Source organism: Mobula hypostoma, chromosome 6 (genome assembly GCF_963921235.1).
Source record: "Mobula hypostoma chromosome 6, sMobHyp1.1, whole genome shotgun sequence".
NCBI lineage: Eukaryota > Metazoa > Chordata > Chondrichthyes > Myliobatiformes > Myliobatidae > Mobula > Mobula hypostoma.
The window spans coordinates 169,973,011-169,989,464 of record NC_086102.1 but is presented as its reverse complement, the minus strand read 5'-3'; the positions used below and the strand labels follow the sequence as shown (position 1 = coordinate 169,989,464).

Genomic DNA, 16,454 nt, shown 5'->3' with positions numbered 1-16,454 from the left:
TCTTTTTCAAGTATGATATTTTCTAAAAAAAATTCTATTAAACGTCAAAATGAATAATTATATTTGCATGAATTGGAATTGGTTTATTATTATCTCATGGACTGAGATACAGTGAAAAGCTTGTCTTGCATACTTTTCACACAAATCAAATCATTACATGGTGCATTGAGGTAGAACAAGCTAAAGCAATAGCAGAATGCAGAATGAAGTGCAACAGCTACAGAGAAACTGCAGTGCAAGTAGACAATAAGGAGCAAGATCATAAAGTGTAGATTGTGAGATCAAGAAATGTATGGTCATGCATTTTCATAGAAGCAATAAAGGCATGGACTATTTTCTAAATGGAGCACATTCAGAAATCAGATAAGCAAAGGGGCGTGGGATCTCCAGTGCAGGATTCCCTAAAGGTTAACTTGCAGGTTGAGTCAGTAGTAAGGACAGCAAATAAAAGGTTAACATTCATTTTGAAAGGACTAGATTGCTAAAGGAAGGATATAATACTGAAGCTTCATAAGACACTGCTCAGACCTTATTTGGAGTATTGTCAGCAGTTTTGGCCCCGTATCTAAGAAAAGATGTACTGGCATTGGCTAGGATCCAGAGGAGATTCATGAGAATGATGTTCGAAATGTAAGGGCAAACCTATCAGGAGCATCTACTGGCTCTGAGCCTGTATTCAATCGAGTTTAGAAGAATGAGGGGGAGATCTGAAAACATCCTATTGAACATTGAAAGACCAAGACAGAGTAGAAGTAGAGAGGGTGTTTCCTGTAGTGCGAGAGCCTAGGACTCGAGAGCACAGCTCTTGCTCCTAATGTATTTATAAAACGCCTTGGGATTTTCTTATCAAGGACTATTCATGGGCTGTCCCAGTTGTCCTAATTCACTTTATAATCAAAGTTTAAAAGTTAAAAATAAAATTTATAATTAGTTTACATACATATCACCGCATGCAACCCTGAGATTCTTTTTCCTGCGGGCATACTTGGCAAATCTATAGAATAGTGACTGTAACAGGATTAATGGAAGATCAACTATAGTGCAGAAGTCAACAAACTGTGCAAATGCAAGTACAAATAAATAGCAATAAATAACAAGAACTTGAGATAATGAGAGAAAGAGTCCTTGAAAGTGAGATCAATGTTTGTGGGAATATTTCAATGATTGGGCAAGTGTAGTTGAGTGTAGTTATCCCCTTTTGTTCAAGAACCTGTTGGTTGAGAGGTTGTCACTGTTCTTGAACCTGGTGGTGCGATTCCTGAGGCATCTGTACCTTCTACCTGATGACGGCAGCAAGAAGAGGGCATGGCCTGGGTGGTGGGGATCTTTGATGATGGCTGCTGCTTTCTTATGACAGTGTTTCATATAGGTGCACTCAATGATTGGGAGGGCATTACTCATGATGTACTGAGCCAAAGCCACTACCTTTTATAGGACTTTCCACTCAAAAGCGTTGGTGTTCCCATACCAGGCCATAATGCAGCCAGTCAATACATTTACCACTACACGTCTATAGAAGTTTGTCAAGGCTTTTTATGTCATGCTGAATCTCCAAAGGAAGTAGAGGGGCTGTTGTGCTTCCTTTGCAATTACATTTATGAGATGGATGAGTCCAGTAGGGTAGAATCTGTCCTTGAGCGCCATGGTATGTGCTTTCAGTCTTTTGTATGTTCTGCCTGACTGGAAAAGGGGAAGAGAGAATGTGCAAGGTGGGTGGGTTTCTTGATAATGGTGGCTGATTTACTGAGGCATCAAGAAGTATAGACTGGGTCCATGAGGGACAGCTGTTGTCTGTGATGTGCTGTTGTGTTCACACTATCCGCTGTTTCTTGTGGTCTTGGGCAGAGCAGTTGCCATACCACACCGTGATCCATCCAGATAGGATGCTCTCTGTGATGCATTGGTAAAAGTTGGTAAGGGTCAATGGGGACATGGCTGATTTCTTTAGGCTTCTGAGGAAATAGGGGTGTTCGTGAGCTTTCATGGTGCAGTGCAGTGCACAGAACAGGGTGCAATCTAAGAATAATTACGTGATGAAGAACTTTAAGTCATATGATATATGATGAGTTGCTGCATTATTCATGCAGTATCACAATCTAATTATATCTCAAGCAACACACATCAAAGTTGCTGGTGAACGCAGCAGGCCAAGCAGCATCTATAGGAAGAGGCGCAGTCGACGTTTCAGGCCGAGACCCTTCGTCAGGACTAACTGAAGGAAGAGTGAGTAAGGGATTTGAAAGCTGGAGGGGGAGGGGGAGATGCAAAATGATAGGAGAAGACAGGAGGGGGAGGGATAGAGCCGAGAGCTGGACAGGTGATAGGCAAAAGGGGATACGAGAGGATCATGGGACAGGAGGCCTAGGGAGAAAGACGGGGGGGGGGTGAACCAGAGGATGGGCAAGAGGTATATTCAGAGGGACAGAGGGAGAAAAAGGAGAGTGAGAGAAAGAATGTGTGCATAAAAAGGAGTAACAGCTGGGGTGCGAGGGGGAGGTGGGGCCTAGCGGAAGTTAGAGAAGTCAATGTTCATGCCATCAGGTTGGAGGCTACCCAGACGGAATATAAGGTGTTGTTCCTCCAACCTGAGCGTGGCTTCATCTTTACAGTAGAGGAGGCCGTGGATAGACATGTCAGAATGGGAATGGGATGTGGAATTAAAATGGCCACACATTTTAATTCCACATCCCATTCCCATTCTGACATGTCTATCCACGGCCTCCTCTACTGTAAAGATGAAGCCACGCTCAGGTTGGAGGAACAACACCTTATATTCCGTCTGGGTAGCCTCCAACCTGATGGCATGAACATTGACTTCTCTAACTTCCGCTAGGCCCCACCTCCCCCTCGCACCCCAGCTGTTACTCCTTTTTATGCACACATTCTTTCTCTCACTCTCCTTTTTCTCCCTCTGTCCCTCTGAATATACCTCTTGCCCATCCTCTGGGTCACCCCCCCCCCCGTCTTTCTCCCTAGGCCTCCTGTCCCATGATCCTCTCGTATCCCCTTTTGCCTATCACCTGTCCAGCTCTCGGCTCTATCCCTCCCCCTCCTGTCTTCTCCTATCATTTTGCATCTCCCCCTCCCCCTCCAGCTTTCAAATCCCTTACTCACTCTTCCTTCAGTTAGTCCTGACGAAGGGTCTCGGCCTGAAACGTCGACTGCGCCTCTTCCTATAGATGCTGCTTGGCCTGCTGCGTTCACCAGCAACTTTGATGTGTGTTGCTTGAATTTCCAGCATCTGCAGAATTCCTGTTGTTTACATACTAATTATATCTCAGATTGATTCGCAATCAGTGAATTATGTTTTGAGTAAGGAAACACAAATGATAAAAGTGATGCATAACCAACTATCTCGTTTGTGATGCTAATTGAGAGAAGATTACAAAGAACATAGTGTTCTATCTCCTTTAAACTTTTCCCATCTCTTTTTAAGCTCTTGTCCTCTACTGCTCTGGATTCTTGCCCAAGAAAACAGCAGACTGATTTCATCTGAACAAACAGACAAAACCTTAATTTAACATTAGCTAGCAAGACAAAACATAGCAATACACTTGGTACTGTGCAAAAATACAAACTTAGATTATAAATTGAACTGCAGACTTCTAATCTGGTGATTGAATCAAGCATTAAAAGTTTGGATCCTATTTGTATAGACATTTCAATCATATGATTGGCTCAGACAAATTATCCTTGTCTACAGCAATAATCTAAAACAAATTATGTACAGATAATGGATGACCCACAAAACATTGATTAGTCTGTTTGTTGGAGCCATGTATCAATTTTCTATATGCATTGTAATACGTTTTGCTCGTTTATTATGGGAGTTGGTCACATGGGTGGGGGCATGGTAAAAGCAAAGAGTTTTTTGGTTACATATTCATCCTTTTGTCTTTAGTTCAATTTGAGCTGGGGAGTGAGGCAGGGTGATAATCGCTTTTGTTGACCACTTTGCTTAAATAGCTTAATTACGTTGAAAAAAGCTTAAGTACATTTATTAAACCAAGAGTGTTTATTTTGTTATATTGCTAGTTCTAGCTTCATTTGATTTATCTTCAAGATTTTTTGTTGTTTTGTTAGTTTCTTAATAAAGGATCAAATATATTTCTCTGAATTTGAAGCTTTATTTTGGATTGAACTGGAAGGCGCAATTTACGGGATTAACACCGCACTCCCCTCCCCACCCCGAGCTTCATTTCCAAGCAGTCTTAGTTCAAGCAGCAGCTACACTGTTCTTCCTTAAATCTACCATATGTTAATTTGCATTAATAGTTCAGTGAAATACAGCTTTTTTCAGAAAATTAAAGATTTTTAACTTGAACTTGGAATTGGTTTATTATTGTCACATGTCCCAGGGTATGGTTATGCACTTTGGCAGAAAAAATAAACGGGCAGACTATTATTTAAATGGGGAAAGAATTCAAAGTTCTGAGATGCAACGGGACTTGGGGGTCCTCGTACAGGATACCCTTAAAGTTAACCTCCAGGTTGCGTCAGTAGTGAAGAAGACGAATGCAATGTTGGCATTCATTTCTAGAGGAATAGCGTATAAGAGCAGGGATGTGATGTTGAGGCTCTATAAGGCGCTGGTGAGACCTCACTTGGAGTACTGTGGGCAGTTTTGGTCTCCTTATTTAAGAAAGGATGTGCTGACGTTGGAGAAGGTACAGAGAAGATTCACTAGAATGATTCCGCGAATGAGAGGGTTAACATATGAGGAACGTTTGTCCGCTCTTGGACTGTATTCCTTGGAGTTTAGAAGAATGAGCGGAGACCTCATAGAAACATTTTGAATGTTAAAAGGCATGGACAGAGTGGATGTGGCAAAGTTGTTTCCCATGATGGGGGAGTCTAGTACGAGAGGGCATGACTTAAGGATTGAAGGGCGCCCATTCAGAACAGAAATGCGAAGAAATTTTTTTAGTCAGAGGGTGGTGAATCTATGGAATTTGTTGCCACGGGCAGCAGTGGAGGCCAAGTCATTGGGTGTATTTAAGGCAGAGATTGATAGGTATCTGAGTAGCCAGGGCATCAAAGGTTATGGTGAGAAGGCTGGGGAGTGGGACTAAATAGGAGAATGGATCAGCTCATGATAAAATGGCGGAGCAGACTGGATGGGCTGAATGGCCTACTTCTGCTCCTTTATCTTATGGTCTTATGGTACAGTTTTAAGCTTGCCTTGTGTACTATTCATACAGATCAAATCATTACTTAGTGCATTGAGGTAGAACAGGTATTGACCACCTCAAGTACAGAATGGAGAATAAGTTGCAACAGCTACATAGAAAGTGCGGTGCAGGTGGACAATAAGGTGCAAGATCATTATGAGGGGGACTGTGAGGACAAGAGTCCATTTTATTGTACTAGGGGCCTAGAAAGTAGTCTTATAACAATAGGATAGAAGTTGTCCTTGAACCTCACGTTTCATGCTTTCAGCCTTTTGTGTCTTCTGCATAATGGGAGGGGGAGAAGAGAGAATATATGGGGCGGAATGGGAATTTGATTGCGTTGGCTACTTACTGATGCAGTGAGTAGTATAGACAGAGTCCGTGGAAGGGAGGCTAGTGTCGTGACGTGCTGAGCTGTGCCCACAGCTCTCTGCAGTTTCTGGAGGTCACGTGCAGAGCAGTTGCCTGTACACACCATGATGGATCTAGATAGGATGCTTTCTCTGTACATCAGTAAAAACTGGTGGGAGTTGATGGAGAGATGCCAAATTTCTTTAGCCCCCTGAAGAATTAGAGGGTTTGGAGAGCTTTCTTGGTCATGACATCTACATGGATGAACTAGAACAAACAAAATGTTCACTGAAGCTCTCAACCTCAGCACCATTCATGAAGACAGGAGCATCTGCACTGCACCTCCTTCCTGAAGCCAATGACCCACTTTTGATTTGCTGCTTTTGAAGGAAAGGTTGTTGACATGACACCATGTCACTAATCTCTCTATCTCCTTCCTGTATTTTGTCTCATTGTTATTTGAGACATGGCCACATAGTTGTGAGTGTACAGAGAGTAGAATAGTAAGCTGAGGATGCAAGCATTTTAAGCACCACTGTTTAAAATAGTCATGGTGGAAGCATTGCTGGCTATCCTTACCGATTGTGGTCTGTTGATCAGGAAATTGTGAGTCTAGTTGCAGAGGGAGGCGTTGACTCCCATGGTGAAAAATTAGGTGATGGGTTTGCTTGGAAATATAATAATGAAAGTAGAGCTGTAGTCAGTAAACAATGGTCTGACATAGGTGTCTTCATTGTCCAGATGCTCCAGAGATGGGTGTATGCTGAGGGGGATGGTGTCCGCTGTATTCCTTTTTCAGCAGCAGGCATACTGCAATGGGTTGACATTTTCTAGGAGGCTGAACTTATGATGGTGGATGCCTGAGCCACTAGGCAATGGTCAGTAAGGCATGTTACCTTGTTTTTCTTAGACTGTGAAGATAGTGGTCATCTTAAAGCACATGGAAACCATAGACTGAAGCAGGGAGAGGTTAAAAATGTCTGCAATTAACCCTACAGTTTTTCATAATCTTTGTCAGAAACTCTCATTTACCAACCCATAAACAAGTTTTTTTTTACTTGCTTCAAAAGGGTAACAACAATGGTTCATCTTGGAAAAAAATTCCCCAACTAATTTTACTCGCATATTAGATACACCTGCTTTGTGTTGAACATCAACAATCCAGGTTAAGTATAAAACACAAATGATAAATAAAACACAGATGAGGGGGTGGGGTGGCTCTGTTGGTGAGGAATGATATTCAGTCACTTGCGAGGGGGGACATAGAATCAGGAGATGTAGAGTCAGTATGGATAGAACTGAGAAATTCTAAGGGTAGAAAGACCCTAATGAGAGTTATCTACAGGCCCCCAAACAGTAGTCTGGATGTAGGGTGTAAGTTGAATCAAGAGTTAAAATTGGCATGTCGCAAAGGTAATGCTACAGTTGTTATGGGGGACTTCAACATGCAGGTAGACTGGAGGAATCAGGTTGGTACTGGACCCCAAGAAAGGGAGTTTGTGGAGTCCCTCCGAGATGGATTCTTAGAACAGCTTGTACTGGAGCCTACCAGAGAGAATGCAATTCTAGATTTAGTGTTGTGCAGTGAACCGGATTTGATCAGGGACCTCGAGGTAAGGGAGCCATTAGGAGGAAGTGACCATAATATGATAAGTTTTAATCTACAATTTGAGAGATAGAAGGGAAACTCGGAAGTGTCAGTATTACAGTTGAACAAAGGGAACTATGGTGCTATGAGGGAGAAGCTGGCCAAAGTTCAATGGAACAATACCCTAGCAGGGATGACAGTGGAACAGCAATGGCAAGTGTTTCTGGGAATAATGCGGAAAGTGCAGGATCAGTTCATTCCAAAGAGGAAGAAAGATCCCAAGGGGAGTAAGGGGAGGCCGTGGCTAACAAGGGAAGAATTGGACAGTATAAAAATAAAAGAGAAGAAGTATAACATAGCAAAGATGAGTGGGAAGCCAGAGGATTGGGAAACTTTTAAAGAGCAACAGAAGGTAACTAAAAAGGCAATACGTGGAGAAAAAATGAGGCACGAAGGTAAACTAGCCAAGAATATAAAAGAGGATAGTAAAAGCTTCTTTAGGTATGTGAAATGGAAAAAAATAGTTAAGACCAAAATTGGGCCCTTGAAGACAAAAGCGGGTGAATTTATTATGGGGAACAAGGAAATGGCAGACGAGTTGAACAGGTACTTTGGATCTGTCTTCACTAGGGAAGACACAAACAATCTCCCAGATGTAATAGTGGCCAAAGGACCTAGAGTAATGGATGAATTGAAGGAAATTTATATTAGGCAGGAAATGGTGTTGGATAGGCTGTTGGGTCTGAAGGCTGATAAGTCCCTGGGACCTGATGGTCTGCATCCCAGGGTACTTAAGGAGGTGGCTTTAGAAATCGTGGACGCATTGGTAATCATTTTCCAATGTTCTATAGATTCAGGATCAGTTTCTGTGGATTGGAGGATGGCTAATGTTGTCCCTCTCTTCAAGAAGGGAGGAAGAGAGAAAACAGGGAATTATAGACCGGTTAGCCTGACGTCGGTGGTGGGAAAGATGCTGGAGCCAATTATAAAAGACGAAATTAGGACACATCTGGATAGTAGTAGCAGGATTGGTCCGAGTCAGCATGGATTTACGAAGGGGAAATCGTGCTTGACTAATCTCCTGGAACTTTTTGAGGACGTAACTATGAAAATGGACAAGGGAGAGCCAGTGGATGTAGTGTAGCTGGACTTTCAGAAAGCCTTTGATAAAGTCCCACATAGGAGATTAGTGGGCAAAATTAGGGCACATGGTATCGGGGGCAGAGTACTGACATGGATTGAAAATTGGCTGGCTGACAGAAAACAAAGAGTAGCGATTAACAGGTCCCTTTCGGAATGGCAGGCGGTGACCAGTGGGGTACCGCAGGGTTCAGTGCTGGGACCGCAGCTGTTTACAATATATATTAATGATTTAGATGAGGGAATTAAAAGTAACATTAGCAAATTTGCCGATGACACAAAGCTGGGTGGCAGTGTGAAATGTAAGGAGGATGTTATGAGAATGCAGCGTGACTTGGACAGGCTGGGTGAGTGGGCAGATGCATGGCAGATGCAGTTTAATGTGGACAAATGTGAGGTTATCCACTTTGGTGGTAAGAACGGGAAGGCAGATTATTATCTAAATGGAGTCAAGTTAGGAAAAGGGGAAGCACAATGAGATCTAGGTGTTCTTGTACATCAGTCACTGAAAGCAAGCATGCAAGTACAGCAGGCAGTGAAGAAAGCTAATGGCATGCTTGCCTTCATAACAATGGGAGTTGAGTATAAGAGCAAAGAGGTCCTTCTGCAGCTGTACAGTGCCCTGGTGAGACCACACCTGGAGTACTGTGTGCAGTTTTGGTCTCCAAATTTGAGGAAAGACATTCTTGCTATTGAGGGAGTGCAGCATAGGTTCACAAGGTTAATTCCCGGGATGGCGGGACTGTCATATGTCAAAAGATTGGAGCGACTGGACTTGTATACTCTGGAATTTAGAAGGCTGAGAGGGGATCTTATTGAAACATATAAGATTATTAAGGGATTGGACACGGTGCAGGCAGGAAGCATGTTACTGCTGATGGGTGAGTCCAGAACCAGAGGCCACAGTTTAAGAAGTTTAAGAATTAGGGGTAGGCCATTTAGAACGGAGTTGAGGAAAAACTTTTTCACCCAGAGAGTGGTGGATATATGGAATGCTCTGCCCCAGAAGGCTGTGGAGGCCAAGTCTCTGGATGCTTTCAAGAAAGAGATGGATAGAGCTCTTAAAGGTAGTGGAATCAAAGGTTATGGGGATAAGGCAGGAACTGGATACTGATAGTGGATGATCAGCCATGATCACAGTGAACGGCGGTGCTGGCTCGAAGGGCTGAATGGCCTACTCCTGCACCTATTGTCTATTGATTTATTCAGATGATTAAGTTGAGCTCTGTGACATAACTGTGTATAAATTGTTCAATATTACATAGATCAGTTTCTGCCTAAGCAGTCAATAGCCTTGTTTCTCTCTTAAACTGAGTGACGTACAGTAATTGACCAGTTTTGTTATATGAACTAAACCTTGAAGTTTCTTATATCGGTGTGACTTTCTGGTACAACAGTGGAGTGTGGTTGAATGGAAAGTAATTTTTAAGTGGCTGAGATGGTTAAATACTCTAAAACATCCTTGCCTGTGCTCTGCCTTGCGGAATCAGATTCAGGGTTTCAGCCGTGGGCTGAAGAGTGACAGATGTGACTGAAATGGCTTAGGGAACCGTCAGCCTTCCTTTTCCAAACACCGCAGTTTCCAAATGAATATTATTATATACGTTGTCACAAAAGAAATTGATACTCCTTTCTGATAGCCGTGCATTGAGAATGATTTTGATTCCATAAAACATTAGTGTAATCCATGTTGGCAATTGGCTAGTTATTTATTAATCCTCTTATAACAGGGATAAGTTCTGAACTATCATCATTACTTTTCTTTAGACATGTATCTCGCTCTAATATAACATGCAATGAATCACTCTGTAATGATAATGTAGCAGTACTGGAAATCAATATAGTTGTTCTGGACAAATAGTAATCCTGACAATCCTGCAACTTTAATCCTTTTTCTTTCCATCAAAAGAGTGACTGAAGCATACATCTGTGATCCCCTAAAGGATTGTTATTGATTAGGGTGCACTGACTGCATTTCCTGGATTATACATAACACTGCATCGTAGACTGTCGTATTCCCGGCAGCAGTTTCTTAACCAGTGTAAAGGGAAATCAAAGAACATTCTGTACTTAAAATGCTTTATGTTAAAGTCATATTGAGCTTCCATTTGCTTTCTTTCTCCTGCAGGTATTAGGCTGGATTCGAAATGGGGAATCCATGCTCAATGCTAGCCTTGTTAATGCCAGCTCGCTTTCAGAAGCAGAACAGCTTCAACGAGAACATGAGCAATTTCAGCTTGCCATAGAGGTAATACATACTTTTGAATTGAAGCTGAATTGTGAGGTTTCTATTTTGTTCTGTGCAATCAGAAGATTTTTTGGCAATATTCAGTGGGAAGCAGCAATCAAGACCAGAACTATTTCTGACGTTTCACGCGTTTTCTCCTTGCTTTGAACTGTGACAATGAAGTCTCACTTTTCTTTTCAAGTGAACTTCAGCAGTTGGCTTGGATGTAGGAACGATCCAAAAAAACAAAAAAATTCCATCAACAAGTAATGTGAAGCTGCAGGTCATTTCCTCAGAATTGTTTTTGATCCACTACAAAAATTTGGCTGGAACTTTAGTATGATTCAATTTGCATATCTAAGGGGGATTTTGTAACACATATTTGGTGAAGTTCTGGTTGGTGCTGCAGAAGGAGCAGCTCAAGGTCAAAGTAAGTTGAGTTTCTTTAACTCATAAAATGAGATGCCAATTAATAAATACATATTCTGATCCATGAAAGAACATAATCATTCTCCCCCTCCCCTGAATTTCTGATGGGATCACTGCACAAGATGTACTGATATATTTACACAAAATGATTACTGTAAGTATCACTCTCCTTACATACTGCTCTTAAGTACTTCTAAATCAAATTTTCAGCAAATGCTATTTTTGACATCAATAGTTCAAAAGTCCAGTTTTTGCAAAAACACAAACATTTTGCTGAAGTTTTATATCCAGTTCAAATTGAATTTCATGTTGGAAATTTCACATCTCTCCCCCAACAACCCCTACTACTGCTTTATTTCTCTGAAGTTAAATCATGCTACACAAATAAACTGCTTTTAAACTTCTTTCTTCATTGATATAATGAAGGGTACAGAAAAAATGGTGCTGAGCAAAATGATTTGTATTACAGGGCATCTTTGCTGTGTTAACATCATTCACAATTATAACTACATAGAACTAACTAGATTATAGTGTAGCTTTCGTTTCTTCATTGTTAAGAATTGAGGATTATGGGCTTCAAGCATGCTAGATGACAAGATACTACCCAGAGGTGATTTTCTGGATGTTGAAACAAAGTGGAAGAGTGCAGTGGCCTGTCTCAGTGGCATGTTTACATTCTTTCTTCAAATTTGTGCTGATTCTTCCTGCTTAGTTCATAATAGTCCATGTGTTCAGGCTCTCTGCAACAAATGCTCATCCTAGATATTGGCTTCCCATTTAGCTCTCACTTTGCAATGAGCAAAGAAATTTTTTGATCAAGTGCTCTCTGCTTTGTGCTTGAGGTCCAAAGCATTATGCACACTGAAATCTTCCTTCATATGGTCTACCATTGCAAAAGTAATGAGGGGATTCGGGTTCACCTGGAACTGAACAAGGATGCGGGGAATTTTTTTAATTTATTGCAATACAGCCTTCCAACCCTTCGAGCCACACCAGTCAGAAATCCCCCAATTTAATCCTAGCCTACTCACAGGACAATTTACAATGACCAATTAACCTACCAGCCAGTATGTCTTTGGACCATGGGAGGAAACTGGAACACCCAGAGAAAACCCTGCAGTCACGGAAGGAATGTACAAATGCCTGGCAGAATATAGGGTATTAATGGTAAGACTCTTGGCAGTGTGGAGGATCGGAGGGATCTTGGGGTCCGAGTCCATAGGACACTCAAAGCTGCTGCGCGGGTTGACTCTGTGGTTAAGAAGGCATATGGTGCATTGGCCTTCATCAATCATGGGATTGAGTTCAAGTGCCAAGAGGTAATATTGCAGCTATATAGGACCCTGGTCAGACCCCACTTGGAGCTCAGTTCTGGTCACCTCACTACAGGATGTGGGAGGATGTGGAAACCATAGAAAGGGTGCAGAGGAGATTTACAAGGATGTTGCCTGAATTGGAGAGCATGCCTTATGAGAATAGGTTGAGTGAACTCCGCCTTTACTCCTTGGAGCGACGGAGGATGAGAGGTGACCTGATAGAGGTGTATAAGATAATGAGAGACATTGATCGTGTGGATAGTCAGAGGCTTTTTTCCAGGGTGAAATGGCTAGCATTAGAGGGCACAGTTCTAAGGTGCTTGGAAGTGGGTACAGAGGAGATGTCAGGGGTAAGTTTTTTTATGCAGAGAGTGGTGAGTGCATGGAATGGGCTGCTGGCAACGGTGGTGGAGTCGGAAACGATAGGGTCTTTTAAGAGACTCCTGGATAGGTACATGGAGCTTAGAAAAATAGAGGACTATGGGTAACTCTAGGTAACTTCTAAGGTAAGGACATGTTTGGCACAGTTTTGTGGGCCGAAGGGCCTGTATTGTGCTGTAGACTTTCTATCTTTCTATGTTTCTTACGGGCAGCGATGGGAATTGAACCTGGGATGCTGGTACTGTTAAATTCTGTGCTAACCACCACATTACCATGCTGCCTTAACTTCTGGGGAAAGAAGCCTGAAGTTGTGGCATTAGCCACCTGAGATTGAAAGAGTGATTGGGTTAGTGATGCTTAGTAACAAGGGTTAGCTTCTGGATTTGGATCAGAATGCAGCCATAGAGTTGGCATCTGAGGACAGGATTAGAAGTTGTGGGCTTGGAAATCAGGGTGGTCCTAGATGGGTCAAGTTCCCACCACAAACCAAGGATATGCTCAAACAGGCCCTCAGTACTATAACTGACTCTTTCTCTGTGTAAGACTAGCAGTCATTACTGCAGCTCCAGGAATTTTCTTGCATTGCCACATTAGATGTAGGAACGACCCTGGACAAAATGAAAGTAAATTTTGTGCAGTGTGTTGGCCCTGAATTTCAATTACGTTTGTTTTTTTTTTATTAAGTTTAATTTTTTTAAAATCACTTCATGTAACACTTTCTTGGAACAACATAAGATCACCAACAAGAGAAAATCTGCAGATGCTGGAATCTGCAGTAGCTTATCTACTGATGTCGATGATAAACACAGTGACTCTCACAGCTACCTGGACTATACCTCTTCCCATCCTGTTACTTGTAAAAATGCCATTCCCTTCTCTCAATTCCTCCGTCTCCACTGCATCCGCTCTCAGTACGACGCTTTTCATTCCTGAACGAAAGAGATGTCCTCCTTCTTAAAAGAAAGGGACTTCCCTTCCTCTTCCATCAGCACCACCAGGGAGAGGGTTCCTCTTGTCCTCACCTATTACCTCACAACCTCCATGTTCAGCGCATAATTCTCCATAACTTCCACCATCTCCAACGGAATCTGACCACTAAGAACATCTCTCCCTCCCCTCATTTTCTGCTTTCTGCAGGGATCGTTCCCTATGTGACTTCCTTGTTCATTCATCCCTCCCCACTAGCAGAACAAGTGCTACACCTCCTCTCTCACTACCATTCAGGGCTCCAAACAGTCCTTCCAGGTGAGGCGACACTTCACCCATGAGTCTGTTGGGGTGATACGCTGTATCCAGTGCTCCTGGTTTCGCCTCCTATATATTGGTGAGACCCGCCGTAGATTGGAAGACCACTTTGCCGAGCACCTACGCTCCATCCGCCAGAAAAAGCAGGATCTCCCAGTGGCCACCCATTTTAATTACACTTCCCATTCCCATTCTGCCATGTGAGTCCATGGCCTCCCCCACTCTCGCAATGAGGCCACACTCAGGTTGTAGGAGCAACACCTTATATTCTGTCTGGGTAGCCTCCAACTTGATAGCATGGACATCGATTTCACGAACTTCCGGGAATGCCTTCTCCCACTCCTTCACCATTCTGTATTTCCTTTTCCCTCTCTCACCTTATCCCCTTACCTGCCCATCACCTCCCTCTGGTGCTCCTCCCCCTTTTCTTTCTTCCATAGTCTCTGTCCTCTTCTATCGGACTCCCCTTTCTACAGCCCTGTATGTCTTTCACCAATCACATTCCCAGCTCTTTACTTTACCCCTTGCCCCCCTCGGTTTCACCTATCGCCTTGTGTTTCTTCCTCAACCGCCCCCCCACCATCTTCTAACTCTGACTGCTCATCTTTTTTTCTCCAGTCCTGATGAAGAATCTTGGCCCGAAATGTTAACTATACTCTTTTCCATAGGTGCTGCCTGGCCTGCTGAGTTCCTCCAGCATTTTATGTGTGTTAGATAAATAGGTCTTTAATCTCTCTCTTAACTTCTCTCTCGCAACCCCTCTTAAACAGAATCATAGAGTCATAGAAAAGTACAGTACAGAAACAGGCCCTTCAGCCCATCTAGTTAATGCCAACCCATTTAAACTGCCTATTCCAATCAACCTGCACCGGGACCATAGCTCTCCATGCCCTTACCATACATGTGCCCATCCAAACTTCTCTTAAATGTTGAAATTGAGTTTACATGAAATAATTGGCTGATATGGATAATTGTCTCTGCTATTCCCTTCAACTGTGGTTTGTAATAGTTATTTCTACACTCTAACTGTTCCCCAAGGAAGGACATTTATCCTGAATTCCCTACTGGATTTATTGCTGATGTATTTATGGCTTCTGTTTTTGCTTTCTACCATCTGGAAACATCTTTGCTTTGAAGTTCCTCCACTGTCGTTAACCTAAATGTTGTGAAATTCAACTAAATTGGCATGTTTCTAAATCAAGAAGGCAATACTTCCAATATAGGCAAAATGTTTCTAAGGTTCCCAATTGCTTCACAAATGCTTATCAAATGACTTTGATGTGTACAGATAAACCTTGTTATTCTGCTAGTTTTGATTGTAACATCTGCAAAGTATTTATTGCAGTACAAAATTGCATTTAGCTCCTTGGTATTCTCATGCTGTGAGTTTATGCTTGCCAGAGGTAAGCAGGTGCAAAAAATGGAGCAGAACTCCTCTGGGTCCCTGAAGCAATTTTGTGACAGTGTCTCAAGAGCAGTGAACTGAACTTCAACAGAAATGAACTATGAATGAAATATTAAAAATTGCAACTGTTGTTATTCTTCAGGGCAAAACACATGATTTGAAATTATCATTCCTATTTCAAGACATCATGGTAACATTAAGCCCATAGTACTGAAAATGGCCAACATGCGAATTTTACTACGCCCATAAAATATTGTTGTCCCTCTCTATTATTGTTGTGTTGTGGAATTAACAAGTCTTTAAAAATGTTCAACTTTCCCACATCTCATTACTCCCACCTAATCCCTTTCACCATCTGCCTGGCACTTCTACACAAACCTCTCTTTCCTCCCTACACACAGTCCCTCTTTCACGCCACTTCTTTGCAGAAAACCCACCAAAGTGCTCTTCAGGTGCAGCAGAAGGCCGAGACCATGCTGCAAGCTGGCCACTACGACTCGGACGCCATCAGGGAATGTGCTGAGAAAGTAGCCCTGCACTGGCAACAGCTAATGTTAAAGATGGAAGACAGACTGAAACTTGTCAACGCATCTGTGGCTTTCTATAAGACGTCTGAACAGGTAGGAGTTTCATAACTGCAATATTTAACCTTTTTTGTTGACTTTAATGGTATTGAAGCTATAATATGCAAGCATAAACCTTAATTTAACTTGATTTATTTACTCTCAAATGTATATTATACTTAGCTTTAGATTAATAATAAGAATTACTCTTTTTATAGAGTGCTTTTCATACAACAATGTAGTTTAAAGTGTTTTACAATGGGATAAAGTGCAAAGATAAAAATAAATAATGTTGGGTATAACTTGTCCTTTTGTATTTATCAATTAGGTTAGAATTTCATGAAAAGAGATTACACATTAAGAGAAAAATGAGCTTTATTTTGAAACAAAAAGTGAAATGCATAACTTGTGTCAATGTCCAACACAATCCGTTGACGTGCTGTGGGCAGCTCGCAAGTGTCTCTATGAATCCAGCGGCAACATAGTGTGACCACAACTTATTGCGTTGTGTGTCTTTGGCATGTGGGAGGAAACTGGAGCACCCACATGGTGTTGGGGAGAACGTACAAAGTTCTCATAAGACAACAGTGGGAATTGAACCTATATTGCTGGCACTGTAAAGCATACACTAAATGTCA

At 42.1% G+C, this 16,454-nt stretch overlaps 1 protein-coding gene across 4 annotated transcripts in view; it reads left to right on the top strand.

The window, feature by feature from the left end:
• kalrna (kalirin RhoGEF kinase a) overlaps window positions 1-16,454 on the top strand; it is a 747,932-nt gene that overhangs the window by 425,551 nt on the left and 305,927 nt on the right. For all 4 annotated transcript variants that reach the window (XM_063052247.1, XM_063052242.1, XM_063052243.1 and 1 more), the window contains exons 16-17: window positions 10,379-10,498; window positions 15,655-15,873. In XM_063052247.1, the coding sequence (XP_062908317.1) occupies window positions 10,379-10,498; window positions 15,655-15,873 (339 nt within the window). The remainder of the gene's footprint in view (window positions 1-10,378; window positions 10,499-15,654; window positions 15,874-16,454) is intronic.